The sequence below is a fragment of the Theropithecus gelada genome, chromosome 5 (assembly GCF_003255815.1).
Source record: "Theropithecus gelada isolate Dixy chromosome 5, Tgel_1.0, whole genome shotgun sequence".
NCBI classification, from domain to species: domain Eukaryota; kingdom Metazoa; phylum Chordata; class Mammalia; order Primates; family Cercopithecidae; genus Theropithecus; species Theropithecus gelada.
In genome coordinates this window covers 92529424-92556550 of record NC_037672.1, presented here as the reverse complement: position 1 = coordinate 92556550, position 27127 = coordinate 92529424, and the positions used below count along the sequence as shown (strand labels likewise).

General features: G+C 38.4%; 1 protein-coding gene across 1 annotated transcript in view; it reads left to right on the top strand.

Annotated features, from left to right (window-relative positions):
- The window catches only part of ATP10D (ATPase phospholipid transporting 10D (putative)), a 110591-nt gene that overhangs the window by 55184 nt on the left and 28280 nt on the right, over window positions 1-27127 (top strand). The window contains exons 10-15 of the mRNA XM_025386350.1: window positions 6485-6723; window positions 16484-16672; window positions 19710-20319; window positions 20971-21077; window positions 22999-23125; window positions 25644-25828. Of these exons, the coding sequence (XP_025242135.1) occupies window positions 6485-6723; window positions 16484-16672; window positions 19710-20319; window positions 20971-21077; window positions 22999-23125; window positions 25644-25828 (1457 nt within the window). The remainder of the gene's footprint in view (window positions 1-6484; window positions 6724-16483; window positions 16673-19709; window positions 20320-20970; window positions 21078-22998; window positions 23126-25643; window positions 25829-27127) is intronic.

Here is a 27127-nt window from a genome sequence, read left to right as displayed (position 1 = left end):
TGTGTTTTAATGGCTAGTCCTTTAGGGTTTTCTGTAAAAGTGTTGCCTAGGAGATAATTTGGTGAAGAATTTTGCTGCTCGGAAACAACTTCTTACACATGCAATTGCACTAAACACACCTGACAACACCGTTGTATATTTTAAAACCTTCTAGCCTCAAAATGTGTTCCGTGTACTGGCAGCATCAGCAACATCTGGGCATGCTTTTACATTGCAGAAACTCAGACCCCTCTGCAGAGCTTCAATTAAGTGCATTTTAATAATATCCCCAGGTGATTAATATGCATATTAAAATTTTAATAAGCCACTCCTTTAAAAGACTGCTTTAAAGAGAATGACTTTCTTAAAACTAAACTTTTAAATTTAGGATAATTTTAGATTTACAGAAAAGTTACAAAGATATCCTGGAGGGTTCCAGCATGGCCTCATGCCATTTCCCCTGTTGTTATCATCTTGCATTAGTCATGTGATATATTTGTGATAAGTGGTGAACAAATGCTGATACATTATTATTAATTGAAACACATACTTTATTTGGACTTCCTTCTTTTTTACCTAATGTTCTTTCTCTGTCCTAGGATCCTAGCTAGGATACTGCATAACAGTCATCATTTCAGTTTCTCTAGATGACTGTTTCTTGGATTTTCTTTCCTTTTGATAAACTTAGCAGTTTTGAGTGGCATTATTCTGGGATATTGTAGAATGTCTATCAATTTGGACTTGTTCGGAGTATGCCTTTATGATGTACAGTTTGTGAATCTGATTTACATGGAGACAGTAGCATTGAACACTTTCCAAGAACAAGGATTTTAGAATCAGGCCTCCTAAGTCTGCATCCCATTCCCACTACCTACAAGCTGTGTGGCCCTGGACAACTATCTAATTTCTCTGTGCCTCAATAAAAAAGATCAGTGACACTATCAATCTCATTGGATGGTTAAGAGAATGAGAGAAGATAATTCACATAAAGAATTTAGAACAGCAAATGGCATAAAATGAGTTCTCTATAAATATAGCTGTTGTTACTGTCATTGTTGTTGTAAATATTGTTGTTAAAATAAGAAACAGGCCTATCTCTTAAGGAGCTCATGGTCTGATGTGGGAGGCAGATATGCAAACATATATTATCATGTTCATTGTCATAAGATATGAAGTCAGTGTTCTTGTTCCATCTAGTTTTGATTTTCAGGCAGTCAGTATTGGAGGTGGATTTTGTACTGACTAACGCATGGAATGTTGAAGGCAGGATATTGGACGTTCTTACAATGCTGGAAATGTGTGGGGAATTAGTTTAGAACAAAGGTTTATATATCAAGCATATATGGGTGATACAGTTGGAGAAGGTTTAGCTGAATGTGTTATTTGCAAGCAGGCAAAAGTTGGAATGCTGGAAATGTTTGCAGATTTAGTTCATAGTGAAAGGGTTGATGGAGGATTGATGATACAGTTGAAGGAAGCTCTTCTGAATGCTGTTCACCCTCGTTTTGGGCCCTTTGGAGAGCACATTGAAAGTATGATAAACCCTTTGTTTCATAGACTCATGCCCACTTCTTCCATATATCAAATTGATGCAAGTAACAGGCTATAGGAAGATTACTGGGTATTTGAAGAGGGTAATGGGAAGAAAAGACAGATTGGGGATTAAATAATGAAGAGAAATAAAGTAGACAATTTGGTACCTATCTCAGTACCTACCTTCAGACAAAGGAAAGAACAGATTTTGTAAGTTTTTTCCTATGAAGCAGAAGGTAAGAATTCCTGCCCTGCTTTGAGGCATTCATGTAACTATTTTAGAGTCTACTTTAAGATAAATATTAAGAAATGTTAAAGAAATACTAAGGAATATTAAAAGTCTTAAAGATTTGGATAAGTTTTATCAGTATTATAATAAACCTTTGTTTCTCCTACAATATATTTTTTTTAACCCAGGGTCTCACACTCTGCTACCCAGGCTGGAGTGCAGTGGCATGATCTCAGCTCACTGCAGCCTCAACCTTCTGGGCTCAAGTGATCCTACCACCTCAGCCTTACAAGTAGCTGGGACTATGGGCGTATGCCCCCACACGTGGCTAATTTTTCTATTTTTTGTAGAGGCAGGGTTTTGCCATGTTTCCCAGGGTAGTCTCAAACTCCTGGGCTCAAGCTATCTGCCCACCTCAGCCTCCCAAAGTGCTGGGACTACAGTTGTGAGCCACCATACGTGGCCTCACACCTAATTTTTATAAAATTCTTGCTGAGCCTGGAATTACAGCTCCAGTAGCTTTGTTTTCTGAATCACATTGCAACTTCACTGGTCTATTTCCTCTTTTGAGAATGAGTCTAGTCTCACTCTTTAGCCTAGGTTGCAGTGAAGTAGCACAATCTTGGCTCACTGCAACCCCTGCCCCTTGGGTTTAAGCAACTCTCCTGCCTCAGCTTCCCAAGTAGCTGGGATTACAGGCACCTGCCACCATACCCAGCTAATTTTTTTGTATTTTTAGTAGAGATGAGGTTTCGCCATGTTGGCCAGGCTGGTCTCAAACTCCTGACCTCAGGTGATCCACCTACCTTGGCCTCCCAAAGTTCTGGGATTACAGGCCTGAGCTACCGGCCCAGCCTATTTCCTTTCCATAGCTTCCAAAAATGATTAAAGGTTGAGTCACTTCATGTCTTCTTGATTCCACTTTTGTAATTGTACTGATTGAACAAGTTTTCCCTACAGTAATAGCTGAGCTACCTGGAACTATACTAATCATATAGTTGCATGATGACTGATTTCCCTAATGATAGCTAGAAGTTGCATGATCATTAAATATAGCTTTCATGTTTATATGTATTTTGAAGTACAATATTACCCCCTTGTCTGTGGTTTTACTTTCCACGGTTTCAATTACCTTTGGTATAGTAAAATAAGATATTTTGAGAGAGAAAAAGAGAGACCACATTCACATAAGTTTTACTACAGTATATTATTATAATCGTTCTATTTTATTATTAGCTATTGTTGTTAACCTTTTACTATGCCTAATTTATAAGTTAACATTTATCATAGGTATGTATGTATATGAATAAACATAGTATATTTAGGGTTCAATACTATCCATGGTTTCAGGTATCCCCTGGGGGTCTTGGGATGTATTCCCTGTGAATAAGGGGAAACTTCTGTATTTTTAAAATATTTTTAAAATGGTGTTACATCATCAGTAAATTCCTTGAGCTACTCAAGGATTTATCAGTCTCAGCACTATTTGGGCTAGATTAATCTTTGTTGTTGGGGGCTGTCCTGAGCATTGTAAGATGTTTAGAAGTATTCTTGGCCTCCACCCACTGAATGCCAGCAGCACTCTTCGCCCAGTTATAACAAGCAAAAGTGTCTACAGCCATTGCCAAACCCCCAGGGGAGAAATTCACCCCATGTGGAGAACCACTAAGCGAACCTATTATATACAAATCACTGCTGAGGAGCTATAATGTAGTGGGTAGTGTGCTGGCTTTGGAGGCAGAAGACCTAAATAGAATTTCCAGCTCCACCCACAACTAGCTGTTTAAAAATGGTTGAACTGCTTAATCTCTCTGGGTCTTAATCTCCTCAGCTGCAGAGTAGGCAGTGATAGTTTCTACCTGATGGCATTATTTTGAAGATAAAAAGGGAATATATATACATATATATTACACACACACACACACACACACACACACACACACATATATATAATGACCAAGCCAGATGCATGAAAAAAGGAGGACCTCAAAAACTATTAACTCGCTACCCCACAACTTTCCCTTAATACTAGGCATATTTCATTCACGTGTCTATTGATTCATTCATTTATTATTCATTTAATAAACTTTTATTTAAATGACAAAACATGGACTCACTGAAATTAAGCAGGGGATATTGGCCATGTGTTAAAAATTGGCCCTGTTAACATATATAGGCAGATTCAGAAATAGTAAAGCACAGGGCTGTGGAGTCTAGTAGAACTCATTTTAAGACTCATTTGTACCATTTTTGTGAGATGGAGCAAATTACTTAAGTTTATTTGTAAAATGCAGGTATTAATAGTATCTGCTGAGATATTATGATTAAACGAGGCAAGTGCCTGGTAAGCAAATGCCTGGTACATTCTGCACATGTAATCCCTAAATTCCCAATGAGTAGAATGAGTAAGAGCCAGTATAGTTACAGAGGTCTTTGTGGAGGAGCTGGCATTTGAACTAAACTTCTAAAGATATTCAGGATTTATGTAAATAGAAAGGACACAAATGAATATTCCAAGCAAAGGCATATATGGAAATGGAGGAGATCAGAATCTTTGGGACACAATATGTAAACCAGTTTTTGAAGTTGGAAGGTCATACTGGGAAACATTCCGTGTTGTTTAGGCAGATTATATAATGAGACTTGCAGAGCTGGGAAAGATCTTAAAGTCACCGAATCCAAATCATTCATTCTGAAATGTTTCATTCTGGAAACAAAGGCCCAGAAACAGCAAGTGATTTGCTGAAAGCCACTTAGTCTTTGGAAGAGTTGGTACTGGAACCTAGGATCACCACATAGACCCTTAGCCTCTCCTTGCCTTTAAAGAGTACAGACACAAACTATTATTAAAAAAAATAGAACGTGCAAACATTCTTCACTTCCTGGAATAACTTACCCGAAGCCATACTTTATTCCATAGCTAGAGTTAGGCTGAATAGAGATGACTAGCAATCCAACAAGCACATATTTATTGATGATCTGTATTCCAGACACTGGATACAATGCTGAACAATTCAGACAAGGCCCCTGCTCTCATGGAGTTTCTATTAGAGAAAATATTCACAAATATATATTAATTTTTTAAATCAAGAAAAAAATTAGTGATAAGTGCTTGGCAGAAAATTAAAATAAGGTGGTATAATATAAAATGATTGGATAGCCACTTTGAACTGGAGAGTCAGGCAAGGCCTCTCTAAGTGGGACATGGGGCTTAGATCTGAATGACATAGTCTTGAAATTCCATAGGAAAGGCTTCCAGTCAGAGGGAATATCTAGTAAAGAAGACCTCAGGCAGGGGTGAGCTTATTACTTTTCAAAGTAAAGAAAGAAGGCCAGTGAGTCTGGATTTTAGTGGGCATGTAGAAAGAGAAGCAAAGTTAGATAGGTCAGCAGGACTCTGATCATTTTGAGTTATTTAAGCCAGGATAGGGAGTCCAGATTTTATTCTAAGTTAATTGTAAAGCTACTGGAGTGTTTTATGCAGGAAGTGATCTGATCTGCTTTATCTTTTAGGAAGATCACTGTAGCTACTATTTGAAAAATGGATTGCAGAGGGGCAAGGAGACCAGTTATGAGACTATTGTACTGGTCCAGTTGAGAGATGATGGTGGCTTGGACTAAGGTAATGGATATGGAGAGAAGTAGAGTTATTTGAGATATTTTTTGGATGTGTGGAGGACAGATGTTAGTGATACTCTGAAAATAAGAAAGAAGATAGGAAATTAGGAGGATTCTAGATTTCTGGCTGAAGTGACTGCGTAAGTCATTAAGTTTCATTTACAAAGATAGTACCTATCAACTGTGGCTTTGACATCTGAGATTATCATATTGGCAAAACAGACAGAATTCTCTGACCTTTTTGAGGTTGTATTCTACTGGATGATTCAAAAAATAAAATAAATAAGATATATATGTGTAGATGGTGGTAGGTCTCGGCGCAGAATCTATTATAAATTGTGTGATCAGATCTGGGGTGAAGTCTTCACTTCCCAGTGAGGTCATTTCAAAGATGGGACCAGATGAGATCACCAAGGAAGATGCAGGTAGAGAAGGGAAGGCACTTCTGCAGCTCTCCAGTATCTGAGGGCTAAAAAGAAGAGACAACAGGAGAAACTAAGAAGAAACAGTTATTGAAGTGGGAGGAAAATCAGGTAAGTGTGATGTTAGAGAAACCAAAAGAGACATTTCAAGAAGGAAAGAATGGTCAAGTCTGTTGCATATTACTAAGAGTTCACATAAGATAAGGATGGATGTGATCATTGGATTTGACAACATGGAGCTCATTGGTGACCGTAAAAAGAGCAATGTCAGTGGAGAGATGGGGACAGAAAGCCATGAAATTACTTAAAGAGAGATTGGTGTCAGTAAAAAACGGAAGAATTGTAAAGGGTAAAGTCATTGAGTTCAGAGAGGTGAGATTCAGATGACAAATGGAGAATTTGGTGTCTGAAACATAGAGAGATGATTTGTTCACAGTAGGAGGAGGAAAGGCCGAGAGTATGAGTACCGATGCAGATAAGTAGGTAGATTTGATGATGGAAAAAGAAGGGAATTTTGATCTGATTGCTTCTCAGTGAGGTATAAGGTAAGTTCATTGACCAAGGGTATGGGAGGTAGGCCTTGGCAGCCAGATTTGAAAGCAGGGGAGATTGTGTGAAATAGCTGCTTAAGCAACTGCCTGATATATTCAACTTACAAGTGGTTCTTCTCAGATGTTGACTTAATGTGCTTTTTATCCCACAGCCAAGAGGTTGGAGTCCTATCAGGAAGCTGTCTCTGAAGATGAAGATTTTACAGACACACTCAGTGGTTCCCTCAGCAATATGGCAAAACCGAGAGACCCCAGCTGCAGGACAGTTCATAATGGGCTTTTGGGAAATAAGCCCTCAAATCATCTTACTGGGAGCTCTTTTACTCTAGGAAGTAGAGAAAGAGCCAGTGAAGTGCTTCATTCCAGACAGGCTGCTTTCAGTAGCCCCATCGTAAGTGTGAATGCATGACTAGAATCTTGCACATCCACAGTGTATGATGAAAGAACAGCCTTGTAATTATGATAGAGTGAAACTCTATTGTCTTTTCTACCTTAGAAGAGACTACATGAGCTGCAATATCACCACACATAATTAGAAGTATAAACAAACAATATCACACTAGGCTACTTTTAAAAAATAATTCAATGTTGAGAGGTAGTATACCATTTCTGAAAAAAATAGAGTATTTCTGGTCAGAGCTGATTATGTGTGACCCTGAGGAAGGCTGCCTTGGTTTAAGAATCATGGCTCACTCTCAGAACCAGCAAAGCTTACCAGAGTTATCTCATAGTCAGATAACCATGTGTAATTCATAGGAACATTCATAGGCCATGTGGTACATCGAAGGCCTTTTTATTGCTCTGTAATCTCCCAAATCCCACCAGACTTGTGGTTTTTCCCTATTCCTAGCCTCCAGAAGGTCATTTTTTTTGTCTTTTTAATTCATTAGATAAATATCTTTTTATTTATTTATTATTATTATTATACTTTAAGTTCTAGGGTACATGTGCATAACGTGCAGGTTTGTTACATATGTATACTTGTGTCATGTTGCTGTGCTGCACCTATCAACTCGTCAGTACCCATCAACTCGTCATTTACATCAGGTATAACTCCCAGTGCAATCCCTCCCCCCTCCCCCCTCCCCATGATAGGCCCCGGTGTGTGATGTTCCCCTTCCCGAGTCCAAGTGATCTCATTGTTCAGTTCCCACCTATGAGTGAGAACATGCGGTGTTTGGTTTTCTGTTCTTGTGATAGTTTGCTAAGAATGATGGTTTCCAGCTGCATCCATGTCCCTACAAAGGACACAAACTCATCCTTTTTTATGGCTGCATAGTATTCCATGGTGTATATGTGCCACATTTTCTTAATCCAGTCTGTCACTGATGGACATTTGGGTTGATTCCAAGTCTTTGCTATTGTGAATAGTGCCACAATAAACATACGTGTGCATGTGTCTTTAAAGCAGCATGATTTATAATCCTTTGGGTATATACCCAGTAATGGGATGGCTGGGTCATATGGTACATCTAGTTCTAGATCCTTGAGGAAGCGCCATACTGTTTTCCATAATGGTTGAACTAGTTGACAATCCCACCAACAGTGTAAAAGTGTTCCTATTTCTCCACATCCTCTCCAGCACCTGTTGTTTCCTGACTTTTTAATGATCGCCATTCTAACTGGTGTGAGATGGTATCTCATTGTGGTTTTGATTTGCATTTCTCTGATGGCCAGTGATGATGAGCATTTTTTCATGTGTCTGTTGGCTGTATGAATGTCTTCTTTTGAGAAATGTCTGTTCATATCCTTTGCCCACTTTTTAATGGGGTTGTTTGTTTTTTTCTTGTAAATTTGTTTGAGTTCTTTGTAGGTTCTGGATATTAGCCCTTTGTCAGATGAGTAGATTGCAAAAATGTTCCCCCATTCTGTAGGTTGCCTGTTCACTCTGATGGTAGTTTCTTTTGCTGTGCAGAAGCTCTTTAGTTTAATGAGATCCCATTTGTCAATTTTGGCTTTTGCTGCCGTTGCTTTTGGTGTTTTAGACATGAAGTCTTTGCCCATGCCTATGTCCTGAATGGTACTACCTAGGTTTTCCTCTAGGGTTTTTACGGTATTAGGTCTAACATTTAAGTCTCTAATCCATCTTGAATTAATTTTTGTGTAAGGAGTAAGGAAAGGATCTAGTTTCAGCTTTCTACTTATGGCTAGCCAATTTTCCCAGCACCATTTATTAAATAGGGAATCCTTTCCCCATTTCTTGTTTCTCTGAGGTTTGTCAAAGATCAGATGGCTGTAGATGTGTGGTATTATTTCTGAGGACTCTGTTCTGTTCTATTGGTCTATATCTCTGTTTTGGTACCAGTACCATGCTGTTTTGGTTACTGTAGCCTTATAGTATAGTTTGAAGTCAGGTAGCGTGATGCCTCCAGCTTTGTTCTTTTGACTTAGGATTGTCTTGGAGATGCGGGCTCTTTTTTGGTTCCATATGAACTTTAAAGCAGTTTTTTCCAATTCTGTGAAGAAAGTCATTGGTAGCTTGATGGGGATGGCATTGAATCTATAAATAACCTTGGGCAGTATGGCCATTTTCACGATATTGATTCTTCCTATCCATGAGCATGGTATGTTCTTCCATTTGTTTGTGTCCTCTTTTATTTCACTGAGCAGTGGTTTGTAGTTCTCCTTGAAGAGGTCCTTTACATCCCTTGTAAGTTGGATTCCTAGGTATTTTATTCTCTTTGAAGCAATTGTGAATGGAAGTTCATTCATGATTTGGCTCTCTGTCTGTCTGTTACTGGTGTTTAAGAATGCTTGTGATTTTTGCACATTAATTTTGTATCCTGAGACTTTGCTGAAGTTGCTTATCAGCTTAAGGAGATTTTGGGCTGAGACAATGGGGTTTTCTAAATATACAATCATGTCATCTGCAAAGAGGGACAATTTGACTTCTTCTTTTCCTAACTGAATACCCTTGATTTCTTTCTCTTGCCTGATTGACCTAGCCAGAACTTCCAACACTATGTTGAATAGGAGTGGTGAGAGAGGGCATCCCTGTCTTGTGCCGGTTTTCAAAGGGAATTTTTCCAGTTTTTGCCCATTCAGTATGATATTGGCTGTGGGTTTGTCATAAATAGCTCTTATTATTTTGAGGTACGTTCCATCAATACCAAATTTATTGAGCATTTTTAGCATGAAGGGCTGTTGAATTTTGTCAAAAGCCTTTTCTGCATCTATTGAGATAATCATGTGGTCAGAAGGTCATTTTTTAATATATCAATTTGAGAGTTCAACAGACTGTGTTCATGATTTCCAGTGGGAAGTGTCAGGAACTGTCTAGTCACATCCATTAACAAATCCATTTTACTCCAGAAAAACTAGAGGACCATGTAGCCGATGGGGAAAAGAGGGAAAGGTGCTGTGTGAAAAAAAATTAGAAATCAACATTTTGCTATATTTAAAATTACCTGTATAAAAGTTCAATTTCCTTCTCTGCCTTTTACATTTTATTAAGTCTTGTGTTTTACCAAGATGAGGATTTCCCAGCCATCAGACTGATAATACCTACAAAATAGGTGAAATAACAAGAATAAATTAGCTTTGGGGAAGCTTTGTGTTTCTACATTGAATTTATCATATGTTTTTCATAGTTGAGACATGTCATGAGTAGACCCCAGGGGTCTTATTTGTACTGGGAAGGCCTTGAGCTTCCCAGGATCCTGGTTCTTCTCAAATTGTCAACAAATGCATAACTACAGCAACTAGAGTAATCTTTTCAGTCCATGTCCTTTCTGTGGCACTAATATAAAAACTATTATGTTATATCTTAGCCATATGTCAAGTGATTCCAAGACTTAATATTTCTCCAACTTGTAAAATGGAAGAAGAAAGGAATGTACACAGTTCATTCTGTATACTCATTATAAGACCATATCAGAAATATATTTTTCTTCTATTTTTCTATCGATATATTTTCTTCTATTATATCTTTTTATCTATCCTTGTATTGAACTTTTTCATTTTACATCCACCTGAAAGTAAGAACATGTTGGCTGTTGTTTAGACAGAAGCAGCACAGTTTGGTAATAAGGTGGGTCTATGCCGCACCTTATTGGTTTCTTGATCAAACCTCACCCTATTCATGGAACAAATAATTGGTTATTTCTCAGTTTAAAGTCTTTGTCCCTTTATAGATAAATTTACCCTGTCTAAAATATATTCTGTCTTCATATACTACCTCCATCCACCAAATCTGGTGAAATATTTATTTCTTTAAAAACTAAATTAAATATCACTTTTTTTCTGAAGACTTCTCAGATTCTCTTCTTTCAGCGTCCGAGCTCTGTTTACACCGTCCCTCCATCCCTTCATCCACATGGCATTGGTCTTATTTCTGCCTCTGGCAATCCACCATTAACTCCCTGAGAGAAGGATTTATCCATCTTGAATCAACATCTAGCACAATGGCTGGCATGTCCATTCTCAATAAAGTATTTTTAAAGGTTGTTGGAAGAAGCTACTTACCAGGCTGTCTTTTAATCTGGGCCATTTTCTTTTCATTTGCCTTATACTCCAGTGTCATTACTGATTATATGGATGTGTTGCTGTTATTGTTGTCCTTCTTGTATTTGTGTTTTGTAAAACCATACCCCTAATATATAGAATAAGTAGGTCATGGTCTTCCTCAATGTATAAGATTATTTCTCAATCTTGGTCTAAGCAAGTTGATTTTATCCTTTTGAAGACTAAAGATTATTTTGAGAAAACTACATAATCTTTTATCTGAAAAATGAGCATCTGTAAATATATCATATAAAATTCTAAAAGCCCATCTGTGGAGCCCAGGTTAAGAACACCAGCTTGAGGGCATTCTGAGAGTTGTGATGTCTAAAAGTGGAAGGTTGTAAGATGGCACCCTTCAAAGGAGGCAAGTTGTGAGCCAGCAAGTGAGGATGCCAGGCAGGGTACTGATGAAGATGTACCAGCCTTTGGGCATTAGAATGTCACTGAGGCCCATGAGTCCTGGGTTCATAGTACCTGTTTTAGAAATAGGAACTTTTACTTTGTAAGCCAGTGTGTTTATGCGTCTTTAATTTTCTGGAGTTTTTCATTCAACAAGGATACTGTTTATTCTACGTGAAATGCTCTTCTCTTAGATCTTTGTATAGCTGTCTCCTTTCTGTCATTGAGCCTCAGTTCAAATACCTCCTCAGTGAAGCCTTCTCTGCCACCCAGTTCCAAGTACATTCCATCTCTCCCTTGTCTCTCTGTCTCAATATAAAGGCATCTTATTTATTTGCTGTTAGGATAGTTTTGGATCTACTCTCTCCCCAAGGTAGAATGTGAGTTCCTTGTAAGCCAGGATCCTGTCTGTTCTATGCACACCTCTTACCTTCAGAGGTGCCTGGCACCACAGATTAGCAATAAATATTTATGAGATAATGAATTTATTAATGAATTAATGGACGGCATGGCATAATACTGGACATAATACTGGACATGGCATAATACTGGAATAAGACATGACCTCAGCCTTCAGTTTTGTTCTAGCTAGAGAAGATAGACATATAAACAAATAATTATAAACCTGCAGTAAAGATGTAGTCACAGTAGTTAATCCAAAGTATAGTAAGTATATCGAAAGTAAAGTAAAGTAAGTATAGTAAGGTCACAAAGAAGGGAGTGATCAGCTCTAAGGAAGTGAAGAAGGATCAAGGAAGGCTGCCTGAAAGAGCTACAACTTGAGTTAGGATTAAACTAATGAGTAGAGAGAGGATCACAGATTGGAAAAGGAAGGAAAGGCATTTGGAGCTTACAGCATGTGGTACATGCAGACATTCAGAACCACAGGGCCATGGGAGAATGTGGTGTGCAGGAGGAATTGTTAGCATGTAGTTATTGACCTTTGTCTCTTTTTTTTTTTTCAGGACTGTGTTGTTTAGGAATCAGTGGGGAGGGAGTGGTGGCAATAGAATATATTTGCGCCCACTCTTAAGCCAAAGTTGCAATGGTGGAGTGGTGAACCCTTAAAATGAGTAGAGTGGCATCTGGCAATGAAATGAAAAACCTTGGGTACAGGTGGAACTAGGGGAAGAGTGAAGAACAGTGTTAGAGCTCCTTGATCAACTTTATGCCCCATCCTTTGTCCATTACTAAACCGTGGGTTTTTAAAGTTTTGCATAAACAATTATAGCGGGCTGCTGCTTCTCTCTGTTTTAAAACAAATTTAACATTTAAATTATATGAAAGCCATTCAAAAGATTCAACAAACACTATTAAAGGGCAAAGGGAGTTTTGGCCAGTTTTTGCTTGTTAATTTGAATTTAAATAGAGGAGAGAGAGAAAAAAAAAAAAGAAAGGAGTAAACCTGAATGTGAAATCTACAACTTAGTAGGAAGGCATAATAGGAATTATGAGGGTAAATCTAAAATTTGAGATAGGCAGATACCATACAAGATTAGGACAAAGAGACTAGACTCTCACCAGGAAACCAAATAAGGCTTTGTTTACATTATGGGAAGCTGTCTACATCATGCTCTGTAATCTGCACTCTCTTTTGAAGTAAAAATTTTCTTGAATTTTAAAAAAATACCTACTTAAGCCCAGTGGGTGGTAATATGTGTTTATTTTCCAAAGAAGAACATCTTTTTCATCTGGTTGTTTCTCCCTCTCTTTCCTTATGAGATATGAGATTAGCAAATTATAGTAACATATGACAATACACTTTTATTGCTTACCCATGTGTCAGGTACTGAGTTAGGAATCCAAAGATCAATAAGATACAGTCCTTACTTTAATGGGCCTTCCAAATTCTCTGGGGAGAGATTCCATACATATGTAAGGAATTATTTAAAGTAAGATGGTTTGGCCGGGCGCGGTGGCTCAAGCCTGTAATCCCAGCACTTTGGGAGGCCGAGACGGGCGGATCACGAGGTCAGGAGATCGAGACCATCCTGGCTGACACGGTGAAACCCCGTCTCTACTAAAAAATACAAAAAAAAAAAAACTTAGCCGGGCGAGGTGGCGGACGCCTGTAGTCCCAGCTACTCGGGAGGCTGAGGCAGGAGAATGGCGTGAACCCGGGAGGCGGAGCTTGCAGTGAGCTGAGATTCGGCCACTGCACTCCAGCCTGGGCGACAGAGCGAGACTCCGTCTCAAAAAAAAAAAATAAAAAATAAAAAATAAAAAAATAAAAATAAAGTAAGATGGTTTGAGCCTGGTTCTGAAGTTAACAGGCATCCAGAGAAAGCAGAAACCATCCATCACTGACAAAAGAGCAAAAGTTAATAATGTAATCTTGGGTCTCAGTAAGGAAGATTTTGATCTTGGGAGAAGCAGCTACAGATACAGTCAAGCAGGTAAGAATTGCATGTGGTGACTCTCTATCGTCACCTTAATTGGTGACTAACTTCCTAGTCACTAGAAATTAACTTAATTTAGTGGGACCAACTAAAGTAGAAGAATGAGCCATGCCTGAAGCTTCTTTGTATATAGACCTTTCCTTAAATCTTCTGGGCTCTTTTATGTATATTGTTTTATGTTGCTTTTCAAGGTCTTCTATGGTTCTGACTTTCTAGATTTTTCCCACTTTATTTTGACAATACTTCTCAGCACAATTTTGCTGACCAGAGCCACACAACCCCACTTTCACACACTGTTCCCACTCATCTCCAGCTTGGGCCAACTTCAGTATTACTTTTGTTCTCATGGCCATGGCACAGCCTTTCAGTCATGCAGTCATTGGATTCCCTGAATGGCATATTACGTTGACTACATAAATAGTGTCTTAGTCCATTCAGGCTGCCAGAACAAAATACCATAAACTGGGTAGCTTATAAACAACAGAAATTTATTTTTCACAGATCTGGAGGCTGGAAAGTCCAAGTTCAAGGAGCCAGCAGATTTGGGGTCTGGTGAGGGCCTGCTTCCTGTTTCATAAAAACAGTACCTTCTTTTACTGTGTCTTCATATGGTGGACAAACTCCCTTGGACCTGTTTTGTAAGGACTTTAATCCCATTTATGAAGTCACTGCCCTCATAACCTAATCACCCCAAAGGGCTGCACTTCCTAATACCATCACCTTGCTGGTTAGGATTTCAGCATACAAATTTTGGAGAGACCCAAACATTCAGACCATAGTAAGTAGCATTTGTCACAAATGCAGTAGTTGCAAACCTTTCATCAATGTTAGATTGACGTCGGAATGCAAGATAATCCTTATGTTCTGAACCAATTATTAGTTAAATAATTGCTGAGATCATTGATACAATGAAATCACTATTAGCTTCTGTGGTCTCTGACTCAGTCTCAAATGTCTTCTATAAAAGAAGTCTCTAAAAAATAGAATTTGAAAAGCCTGTACATACTAGCCTCTTCTTGGAGATTCCTAATACCCATTAAACTCTCTGAGAAATGCTAAAATTAAAAAACTTGCTTAAACATTTCTTAAACTTATTTCAGTATAGAACTCTTTGTTAATATTTCGCTTATTCCATGTTAACATTCAGAGAAGGATGCCATTGGAAATATTGCCCTGACCTGTGGAATCTCATAAGCACTAAACAACAACATAATCATAGGCCTTGGTAAAATACCATGCAACAAATTTCCCAGGCATCTCTTCATTGACCAAATAAATAAGTCTCTCCAACTTTACCACTTTCTTCTACTGACTTTGGAAAGGGGGTCCTTAAGGCCAGAGTTGTTCCCTGAGTAACTGAGGGTCTAGCACTAGTGCCACCTCAGAGTTATTATATATGTGAGACTCATGAGAAAATGTGATCAACTTATTAATTAACAACCATCAGATCATGAATGGCTATGAACTCCATCAAACTGAACAAGATTCAAATTTCGCTAAGTCAAATAGCACAAGCCAGTAGAATTAATGAATTTAGTTAGAAAGTTAGCAATGCTTTTTGACAGCAGGTAACTTGGTGACTCTGGAAGCCAGGTGAGGCTGCTAACCTGTCTGAAGGTGAGTGTGTCGTTTGAGAAAGAAGGAAGGAAAAGGAACATTAAATTACTTAGGTTACTGTTATACTGGTCTCATCTTAGTCATTATCTCATTTACTTTGTACAGCCACCTGGGAGGTAAGTGTTATTTTTACCATTAGACAGAAGAGGAAAAGGAGGTTAAGTAAGCTGCCCAAGACCTCCAGTTAGTATGCGGTGGAGCTAAGACCTGAACCTAACCCATATGTTTTCCATCCCATCCTCTCTTCTTATTAAACCTATGCTAACTCTCACCAAACTTTTAAGCATAAATATAAGCCATAATCTTCCGAGTCCATGTCATACATCCTTATATTTTACTCTTTTCTCTAAATCTCCTCTCCTGGCTTTCCTGCAGTCAGTGTGCTTTGCGGGCCAGCTGCCTCTAGGACTCTTAGAATACAATGGTGCTTTTGTACAACCTTGATTCTGAGCATGTGGTTCCTCCTTTGACTCAGCTGAAAAATTTCTAAAGCAGTTAACTGTATGTTACTGGATTATACTTAGATTTCTACTACAACATTATTTTGTCAAAACTAGTACTCTCACATAAGTGTGAGAAGCACTGTGTCAAACAAAATGGAGTACTTTCTTTCAATAACAACTTCTTAGAACAAACCTGTACTGAGAAGAAAGCATAGTTGCCAGATGTATGTGGTGATCAAAAATCTAGAAGAACCCTTATTAATGTCTTGTATTACTTGAAAATGCTGATAAAATATGTTAGCCTGCTTATAATTTTTATTTTTGGAGAGGTTTTTTTTAATAGTAGTAACTTAAGCCATAAAATATTTTGTTGCAATAACATGGTATGAATAATGCCCAAAGTTTAAGAGTTAGTATTCATCAAGTGATGGTGAATAAATCTATGACCAAGGTAGAATTCTGGGCTCAATAAAATCTACCTCTGCTATTATGTATTTCAAAATGAGAAAACACTCAGCTAGATTTGGTGAAAATTGAATTCCTGTTTAGTTTAATAGTTAAGATAGTCTCCATTGATAATGTGCATTCTGGATTATCCATTTGTTTTTATGTCTTTTATTTCCCTATTCTCAATTCCCATGACAGGATACACATTAAAATTGTTTTTAGAAAAATAAAGTTTACCATCTCATGATTCATGATCCTGGCTATACAAGTTATTTCTCATGTTGATTTAAAACTAACTTTTATATACTTCTTATAACAACACACTGTCTTATTGGATTTTCAGGAAACAGATGTGGTAGCAGACACCAGGCTTTTAGACAAATTTAGTCAGATTACACCTCGGCTCTTTATGCCACTAGATGAGACCATCCAAAATCCACTACTGGAAACTTTGTACATCATCGACTTCTTCATTGCATTGGCAATTTGCAACACAGTAGTGGTTTCTGCTCCTAACCAACGCAGACAAAAGGTGAGTAAGTTCTCTAATGCAAACAAGCGTCACTTTCTGGAAGAGAATTTTGGGTTTAAATGTATCTGTACTGAGCTTGATATATGGATAAAAATGATAAATAATAGCAGCTATATAACACTGATTCAGCATTTCTTCTGAGCTCTGCACTTACCATGGTTTATGTCATGGGCCCCCAACCCCCCTGGTCACAGACCGGTGACAGTCTGTGGCCTGTTAGGAACCAGTCTGCACAGCAGGAGGGGAGGAGAGAACCAGTGAGCATTACTGCCTGAGTTCCACCTCCTGTCAGATCGGGGCAGCTTTAGATTCTCATAGGAATGCGAACCCTATTATGAACTGCATATGCGAGGGATCTAGGTTGTGTCCTCCATATGAGAATCCTAATATCCAGAGAATCTAATACCTGATGATCTGAGGTCCTACCCAACCTGTCCGTGGAAAATTGTCTTCACAAAACTGGTCCCTGGTGCCAAAATGGTTGAGGTCCGCTGGTCTAAGTGATTTATTTGTATTAACAAGTTTAATCCTCCTAACAATCCTATGAGTTAGATGCTATTACCCTACTATTCTCCATTTTACAGATGAGGCTAGGTAATTTACCCAGGGTCACAATACAGATTTGTGGGGGAGGTGGGATTTGAACCTAGGAAATACAGCTCAGTGCTACTATACTATTTGCCTCTAAGAGGGTAGTATGAGAACAGTTCATTTTGCTTTAGTTTATTTGCCAAATTGAAGCTTTCTTTGAGACTTCTGAGACCTCCAATATCATATACACTGTATCAAGCAAAATATACAGTATTGGATTCAATATCGTGTTTAATGATTTTTTTCTTTTGAGACAGAGTCTTATCCTGTCTCCCAGGCTGGAGTGCAGAGGCATGATCTCAGTTCACTGCAACCTCCACCTCTCAGGTTCAAGCAATTCTCCTGCCTCAGCCTCCTGAGTAGCTGGATTATAGGCACCCACAACCACGCCTGGCTAATTTTTGTAGTTTTAGTAGAGACAGGGTTTCACCATGTTGGCCAGGCTGGTCTCAAATTCCTGACCTCAGGTGATCTGTCTGTCTCAGCCTCCCAGAGTGCTGGGATTAGAGGCGTGAGTCACTGCTCCTGGCCTTTTTTGGTTTTTTCTGAGACAGGGTCTCAACTCTGTCACCCAGCCTGACGCTGCATGGTACAATCACAGCTTACTGCAGCTTTGACCTCCTGAGCTCAAGCAATCCTACTGCCTCAGCCTTCTGAGTAGCTGGGACCACAAGTGTTTGCCACCATGCCCAGCTATTTTTTAAAATTTTTGTGGAGATGGAATCTCGCTATGTTTTCCAGGCTTGTCTTGAACTCCTGAGCTCAAGCCATCCTCCCACATCAGCCTCACAAAGTGCTAGGATTACAGGCATGAGCCACCACACCCGGCCAAAAAAAACCCTAGATTTTTAAAGTGTATTTGTAGCTTAGAATTCATGGTAAATTCATTTTCAATGAGGAGGAAAACTTGTTTAATGGGCTGGTGATTCACCACTTGCTGTGCTAGCCTCCTTGTGTATAACTATCTCACCTTTTACTCACTTAAAATTCAATTTGCAGCACAACCCAATTCGATTTAATTTTCCATCAGATCATTTTCTTTTGGCAGCTTCTGAGGTGGTCAACTTTAACATAAAAATAATTTCCTTCCAATCAAGTTGAGCTTCATCAGGAACTGTATTTTTACAAGGTTTTGCCTAGGAAGTTGCTCTTTGAAAAAATGATTATGCAGTTACAGAATAAAGGCTGTTCTTTTCCCCCCACATAATTTTTCTAATAAATCTGTTTTCAAAGTAAGTATCTTTTGATGTTTTCCTTTTAAGAAATATTATTGCCTTATTCTTAAATAATATAATATTCTACTGCTTGAAAGAAAATCTGTGAAGCATATAAGAGTCTAAGCCTCATGGTATTTCAAAGTAATGATAGAAAGGCAGTGAATAAATAGCTAATCAGCATTCATGTGAGATACAGAAACCTCATCTGTGATTGGGTTTTACTCTTCATTTTTGAGTTGCTGATAAGTTTGAAAGTCAACCAGCATAAGACCTTCAAATTATTATAAAATTAGTTATTTTTAGGGGAAAACTTTTTAATTTATTGAGCATTTCTGAATGAGAAAATTTTTCCATCCAGTTAATTGGCCTTCCATAATTAATGTGAATTTCTCAGTTTAATCACTGATAAAAGTTAAGATTTAAGAGAAACCAGGGTGTACAAATAAGAAAAAGTTCTATGAAAATAGAAATTCAAATCCACATTATGATATCGATAACTCTTCTTGATGAAGCTACTTTGCTTACTGGTCCATTTAAAAGAAAAGTCAAAGTAACAAACTTTTGCAGAATCTAGAAAATAAAAGAGAAAAATACATTTTGTTAATCTTTTGATTTGCTTTCTTCTGGTGTTTTTGTTATGTGTATTATTACTTGTTACTTTTTTTACACTAGTCTCATAACTTTTTTGGTATTCCCCTATAGACTTTATAAGCTTTATTTTTAAATATTATATAACATTTCAAGATGTGTCAATTTTGCTGTTACTGAATACTTAATTTGCTTATGGTTTTAAGATTGTTATGGTTAGGATGCACACAATGAAGATCATGGAATTCCTGTGTTTCAAGTTATTTCTTTAGAAAAAAATTGCTGAAGGATGCCCACTGCTAGCAATATTAACATTTTATGTGTTTTATTATCAGTTGTCAAATTTCTTTCTAAATGGTTGTAGAAATGTATGTCATTCATTTTAATATTATTAAAATATTAGCAAAGTATTACATAAATATTAAAAATATTAATAAATATCAAATTATCTAAATATTTATTTAAAAGCAAAGTTTTATTTGTATTAATATTTTCCATGGCGGTTGTAAGTAAGGAATGGGATGCTAGCCATTTAAGAGAGTGGTAACTCTTTTTATATCTAATTTATGTCCAGTTTGCCTTCAAAGTTGTTATAAACTGCTTTTGACTGTATTGAGACCTTCCTAAATTGTCTTTCATAGATCAGGCACCCTTCACTGGGGGGGTTGCCCATTAAGTCTTTGGAAGAGATTAAAAGTCTTTTCCAGAGATTGTCTGTCCGAAGATCAAGTTCACCATCGTTTAACAGTGGGAAAGAGCCATCTTCTGGAGTTCCAAACGCCTTTGTGAGCAGACTCCCTCTCTTTAGTCGAATAAAACCGGCTTCACCTGTGGAGGAAGAGGTCTCCCAGGTGTGTGAGAGCCCCCAGTGCTCCAGTAGCTCCGCTTGCTGCACAGAAACAGAGAAACAACACAGTGATGCAGGCCTTCTGAATGGCAAGGCAGAGTCCCTCCCTGGACAGCCAATGGCCTGCAACCTGTGTTATGAGGCTGAGAGCCCAGACGAAGCGGCCTTAGTGTATGCTGCCAGGGCTTACCAGTGCACTTTACAGTCTCGGACACCAGAGCAGGTCATGGTGGACTTTGCTGCTTTGGGACCATTAACATTTCAACTCCTACACATCCTGCCCTTTGACTCAGTAAGAAAAAGAATGTCTGTTGTGGTCCGGCACCCCCTTTCCAATCAAGTTGTGGTGTATACAAAGGGCGCCGATTCTGTGATCATGGAGTTACTGTCAGTGGCTTCCCCAGGTAAGCTTATGCAAAAATGAGATAGTAGTAATTTGAAAAGCTCGGAGATTAAAAGACCACACTCGATGACTTTATAAAGGCGAAGAAATAGATATTTGGGGACTAATCACATTTGGTGAAGTAGGGGGAAGCTGCCTAGGATTTGATGGGAAAGCAAGTAAGTTTTGGGGCTACCCAGATCTGAGTTCAAATGTGAACTCCATCATTAGTGGGGTCTTGATAAAGTTAGCTAACTATTCTGTGCCTAAGTCTTCAACTCAATGGGTCTTATAGTACCTCCTTTATAGGTTCCTGAAAGGTTTAATGACATACTACATGCAGTGTATTTGAAGAGCCTTTGGCCAAGTGCCTAGCAAATGGAAAGTGCCCAATAAATGTCAGCTAGCAGCATTATAGTTATGTTACTGTTGTTATTGATGATTTGGGAACAGTGTTTGTATCAAGTTCGTGTACTTTCCTCTGCCCAAGGGGAAAGAAACGAGGGAAAGATTTATTCTGAGTGGTCCCTTTTACAGATACCCATTTGGGATTCAAAACCAGAAGGCTTTTTTATGTGTTTGTTTAGTGTGGATTAAACTATTATTGTTTTAAAAAGTATTTCTGTAATTTGGCAGACAGGTAGGAACTCAAGCGTCTTGTCCATTATTTCAGATGGAGCAAGTCCGGAAAAACAGCAGATGATAATAAGGGAGAAAACCCAGAAGCACTTGGATGACTATGCCAAACAAGGCCTTCGTACTTTATGTATAGCAAAGAAGGTGAGACTGCTTAGTGCACTCCATCTTTTTTGTGTTTTCCTTGTTTAACTATCATTGACTGAAAACCAGCATGTAGTAAACCCTAATCCAGGCACTGGGGAAGTCCCCTGGACACTGGCTCTCTTTTTACCTTCTCTATTCTGTATATTGGTTGGTTGAAGTTTGTTCAAAGTATTTTGCTAGAAGGATCCCTAAAGGTTATATTCTCTAAGTTCTTGCATGTTTCAATATGTCTGTGAGTGCTTTTATATGTAAACAGTTGTTTGACTGGGAACAAAAATCTCTGGATCTTACTTTCTTTCCCTCAGGACTTTGAAAATGTTGACCACTCTGTCTTACAGCATTAAATCTGCTTTGGAAAGAATGAGGCCACAGATCAGCCTTAACTTTTTCATTATAAGTTCTTAATACTCTTTTCTTATGTGCCCGTAAGTCTTTATATGTAAATTCAGGTAAATATCCTAGATATTATCTCAGTATTGATTATTCTTTATTGAGAATGATTTTGGTACATAGCATATCCTTTCTAAACCAAAGTTTAGTAAGAAAGAAGATGGAGCTCCAATAAATTATTTGAGGGATGTTCTTACCAGAACTTTTCATTTCTTACCCAAGTTTTAGTTCATGGGAGCTGCATTAGGGAAAGTGGGATCTGTTGTAGACCCCAAGGAACTCAGTCAACCAGCTGCATGAGGAATCAAAAGCCTGATGGCTGGGCACAGTAGCTCACGCCTGTAATCAGGAGGCCGAGGCAGGTGGATCACCTGAGGTCAGGAGTTTGAGACCAGCCTGGCTAACATGGTGAAACCCCATCTCTACTTAAAATACAAAAATTAGCCGGGTCTGGTGGTGCATGCCTGTAATCCCAGCTACTCGGGAGGCTGAGACAGGAGAATTGCTTGAACTTGGGAGGCGGAGGTTGCAGTAAGCTGAGATTGCGCCACTGCACTCCAGCCTGGACAACAGAGCGAAACTCCATCTCAAAACAAAAACAAAAACAAAATCAAAAGCCTTCCCCACACACAGTTAAAGGAAGAATGGAGAGTTCATGATCAAACCAACTCTGCCTTTTCAATTGAATGATCCTGCCGTTGATTAAAATGTAGCCCAGCAAGTGCCAGATTCTCTCAAATCGAATGACCCGTGGGCAAGAATGAGTAGACAGAGAGAGGAATCGCCTCACCCCCTTTACCCCACTCTGCTTTATAAAAACTGAAATGTAGATTTCTCCTTCTATGGCAACCTAAAGACAAAGGAAAATGTATCATTGATCACTTCTCCAGGAATTTCATTTAATTTTTGTTTGGAATAAGACTTGTTTCACCCATAGGAGCCTTCTCTGTTTACCATTCATTAACCACATAAAATAACCATCAAAGGAGAATGGCGTGAACCCGGGAGGCAGAGCTTGTAGTGAGCCGAGATCATGCCACTGCACTGCAGCCTGGGCCAGAATGAGACTCTGTTTCCAAAAAAAAAAAAAAAAAAAAAAAAAACCATCAAAAGATATGAAAGGTGCTGCTGGTAACAGAATCCTTCGAACTAAACAGTCCTGATACCATTTTCTCAACTGCACCATTAGAATCAAACTGGATTTAACTGTCAATTGGAGACCACTCCCAATTGCATACTTTCTGATTTCATTAAAGACATTAATCCACTGTCATCATATATGGTGCCTAGAATTTCCAGAAATACTGAATTAAAGGGTCCATCCGTCATCACTGTTGCACTAGTCTGACCACAGAGTTTGGGAAGCTAGTGTCCAGGTGATGTGAGGATATGGATCTGACGTGGCTGTGCCCAGAGGGAAGAATATGTAAAACAAGTTGATGGTTTGATATTTTGCCAGAGGTCAGTCCTGGTATTCCCACAAGATCATATGGCTTGCTTCATACCTCTCTTTTAATTTTTCCCATAGGTCATGAGTGACACTGAATATGCAGAGTGGCTGAGGAATCATTTCTTAGCTGAAACCAGCATTGACAACAGGGAAGAATTACTACTTGAATCTGCCATGAGGTTGGAGAACAAACTTACATTACTTGGTAGGTGAATTACGTTGTATTGCCTGAATGGAGGATTTTGAAAAACACTGGATATCTCTGAATAAGGGTTATTCACCAGTGCCTTTTCTTCCACTGTGATTTAATAAACATATATAGATCTGCCTACCCTGTCCAATCTGATCTCTATCCAACTTCCAATCCATTCTATTCTGTTGTCCACTGCAGTGAACTAGACTTCACTTGTGATGGGGTCAGGATGGTCACCCCAAGAAGATCATGTAAAACCCAACACTTAACATAGACTACAAAGTCAAGTAAATGTTCCAATAAATATCTTGGTTCAAATCAAGATAAATATCAGAATAGAGTTTCTTGTCAGGCATTGGATAAGGTGCTTAATATGTGTTATCTTTTTGTTGAATTCTCACAACAAATCTCCATCTTATGTAGAGGAAATGTGGGGCACAGAATAGTTCAATGACTTGTTCAAGGTCATATGCCAGTGGTTGACATTACTCATTAACCAACCATGGAACTCATGTCTGCCTGGCTCCAAACTTTTTATCCTGCATCTGCTACTGGACTAAGGAAATTTATTTTTCTTCTCTTCTTGATTTCAACTAAAATTGCACAACTGATCCCTCTTGTCTTGGATTAAACTGAATCTTAGAATTATCTGAAGTGCTTTAAAAAATATTAATGCCTGCATCCTATCCCCTGAGATTCTGATTCAAATGATCTGTTGTGTGGCTTGGGCATTGGAATTTTTTATAGCTCCCTAAAGTGATGCTAAAGGCGGTCAAGTTTGAGAACCACTGTCTAAGAGTCTGGAGACCTAGATTCTAATATAAGCTCTGATATACCAAGATACCAGCTTCTGAGCTCCATTCCTCTATTTAGGAGGAAAGCATTGACCTAACTTAGTATCTAGCAAATAGAGCAATGATACCTACACTAAGTGATTTCTCTGTGACAGTGTAAGTAGTATAGGTCCACATTTCCTCATCCGCGATTCCAAAATCAAAAATGCTCCATGGGTTTAGTGCCAAAACTCATTTGGCAGAAGAATCATGCCTGGTTTGATATAAGACTATTTATAGTTCTTTATTATCCTAATTTGTGTGAACATTTGTCAGTTTTCCTGCAGAAATATTAATATGCTTGATTACCGAGTATTATAGAATATGGTATATGCACCATATTACTTTTGTAATATCTGAAAAATGTTTGAATTCCAAAACACATATGGCCCCAGTTGTTTTAGAAAAGGAAACTGTAGACCCGTGAAAGAACATTGCAAATAGACATTGCATCTTACTGGCAAGAGCATTCTTTAAAAGCCTGCCCTCTAAAGGACATGAACAGATATTTTTCTAAAGAAGACATACAAGTGGCCACAAACATGAAAAAATGCTCAACATCACTAGTTATCAGGTGCAGACAAATGCAAATTCAAACCACAGTGAGATACCATCTTACACCAGTCAGAATGGCTATTAAAATGTCAGAAAACAACAGATGTTGGCAAGGATGCAGAGAAAAAAGGAATGCTTATATACTGCTGGTAGGAATGTAAATTAGTACAAATTCTATGGAAAACAGTATGGAGATTCTCAAAGAACTGAAAATGGAATTACCCTTCAATCCAGTAATCCCACTACTGGGTATCTACACAAAAGAAAAGAAATCATTATATCAAAAAAGTACTTGCAATCATAGGTTTATCACAGCACTGTTCACGATAGCAAAGTCATAGAATCAATCTAAGTGTCCATCAACAAACGATTAAAGAAAAATGTGATATATATATATCTACATACACACACACATATATATACACAATGGAATCCTACTCAGTCATAAAATAGAATGAAATTGTGTCTTTTGCAGCAACATGGATGAAACTGGATGCCATTATCTTAAGTGAAATAACCCAGAAACAGAAAGTCAAGTACCACATGTTCTCGCTTATAAGTAAGAGCTAAATAATGTGTACACATGGACATGGAGAATGAAATAGTAGACATTGGAGACTCAGAAAAGTGGGAGGATAGCTCAGGGGGCAAGGGGTGAGAAATTACCTAACAGGTACAATTTACACTATTGGCATGATGATTACACTGAGAACCCAGATTTCATCCCTAAACAGTATTTCAGTGTAACAAAACAGCATTTGTACCCCCTAAATCTATAAAAATAAAAATAAATAAAATCCCGCCCTTATCCTTGGGAATATCATAGAATTATAAAATTGTAGTGTAAGGTTGCATAAACAATTGACTCAAACACCTTCAATTTACAGATAAGAAAACTAGCCAAAAGGAGAACAAGTAAGTTTGATAAATTCATTGATCCCTGAGGCTTCCTTCCCAAAATATTACATTGCATATAATTTTGGTCTGGGTTGCCAAACCTCCTTTGACTCTCCAGAGGCAGCTGGGCAGTTTATATAGTTTAGGGTTGAGCTGGCTAACAGATATGATTCAACTGTAGACTAGCTGAGCTTCAGCTGGCTTTGGTTTCTTACAAGTCCTATTTTACTTTGGTTATTTTTTAGGTGCTACTGGCATTGAAGACCGTCTGCAGGAGGGAGTCCCTGAATCTATAGAAGCTCTTCACAAAGCGGGTATCAAGATTTGGATGCTGACAGGGGACAAGCAGGAGACAGCTGTCAACATAGCTTATGCATGCAAACTACTAGAGCCAGATGACAAGCTTTTTATCCTCAATACCCAAAGTAAAGTGCGTATATTGAGATTAAACCAGTTCTTCTATATTTTCAAAGCCATTGGAACATCTGAGATTTGATGTATGCAAGGATAAAAAACAAAACAAAACAGCAACCATTAGCTTTTGTTTGTTTGTTTGTTTGTTTGTTTGTTTTTGAGACATAGTCTTTCTCTGTCACCCAGGCTGGAGTGCAGTGGTGTGTTATCTTGGCTCACTGCAACCTCTGCCTCCCAGGTTCAAGCAATTCTGCTTCAGCCTCTCAAGTAGCTGGGATTACAGGCATCTGCCACCACACCTGTATTTGTATTTGTATTTTTAGTAGAGATGGGGTTTCACCATGTTGGCCAGGCTGGTCTTGAACTCTTGACCTCAAGTGATCTGCCTGCTTTGGCCTCCCAAAGTTCTGAGATTATGGGGTGAGCGACTGTGCCCGGCCAGCAACCATTAGCTTCTTGATAATTTTTTCTATCCAGAAACCTACCTTGTGCTTGGAAGGGCGTCATAGTTCTTCTAAAGGCTTAGTGGAAAATTATAATGATTCAGAGGAATCATTGCTGAATAAAGGCGTTAGGAGAAAGTTTTGTTTTATTTTTTTTATTTGCTTTCCCCCCATCCACACTGGATTACCAGGGATCTGACAGGCCTTAGCCCAAAATGAGAAAATATATCAAGTCCTGAGACAGGAATCTACCTCCCTTTCAAGATGAGAAAAAGTGATAGTGTCTATTGAAATCAGGTGAATAAATTATTAAATATTTTTATGGCAATTCTAAAAATAGACTCTTAGGGAATTCATGCCTTCTTGTAATTCCTAGATAGTGCTCCCGAGAATATCATAAGTTTGAAGAACTGTTTAAGGGAAAAGGAAAATGTCATTTTTTAAAGAAGAAGGAATATAAGAGGCTTAGACTCAGACCAGTTTTTTCTATTTTTGCCTCCCGCTAATCTGTAACGCCAATGTTTGATCAGATAAACGAGGGTTTTATTTTTCTCAGAAGCCTTCCAGTATAGTGATACCCTCCAAGATTTGTGCACATTGTTTATTTTTTCTTGAAAAACTTCCTCCCATTCTTCTTCAGTAGTCAGACTTAATCCGTGATATCAATCCCATCACTGCAGTCTGCCTTCTTTGAAATCTTGTGGAACTTTTCTTCAAGATCACTTCTTGAGCTTTGCTTGCCTAAGGCTGCCATGATTGGTTAGCATGTTTTTGTTTGTTTGTTTGTTTGTTCGTTTTTGAGATGGAATCTTGCTCTGTTGCCCAGGCTGGAGTGCGGTGGTGTGATCTCGGCTCACTGCAAGCTCCACCCC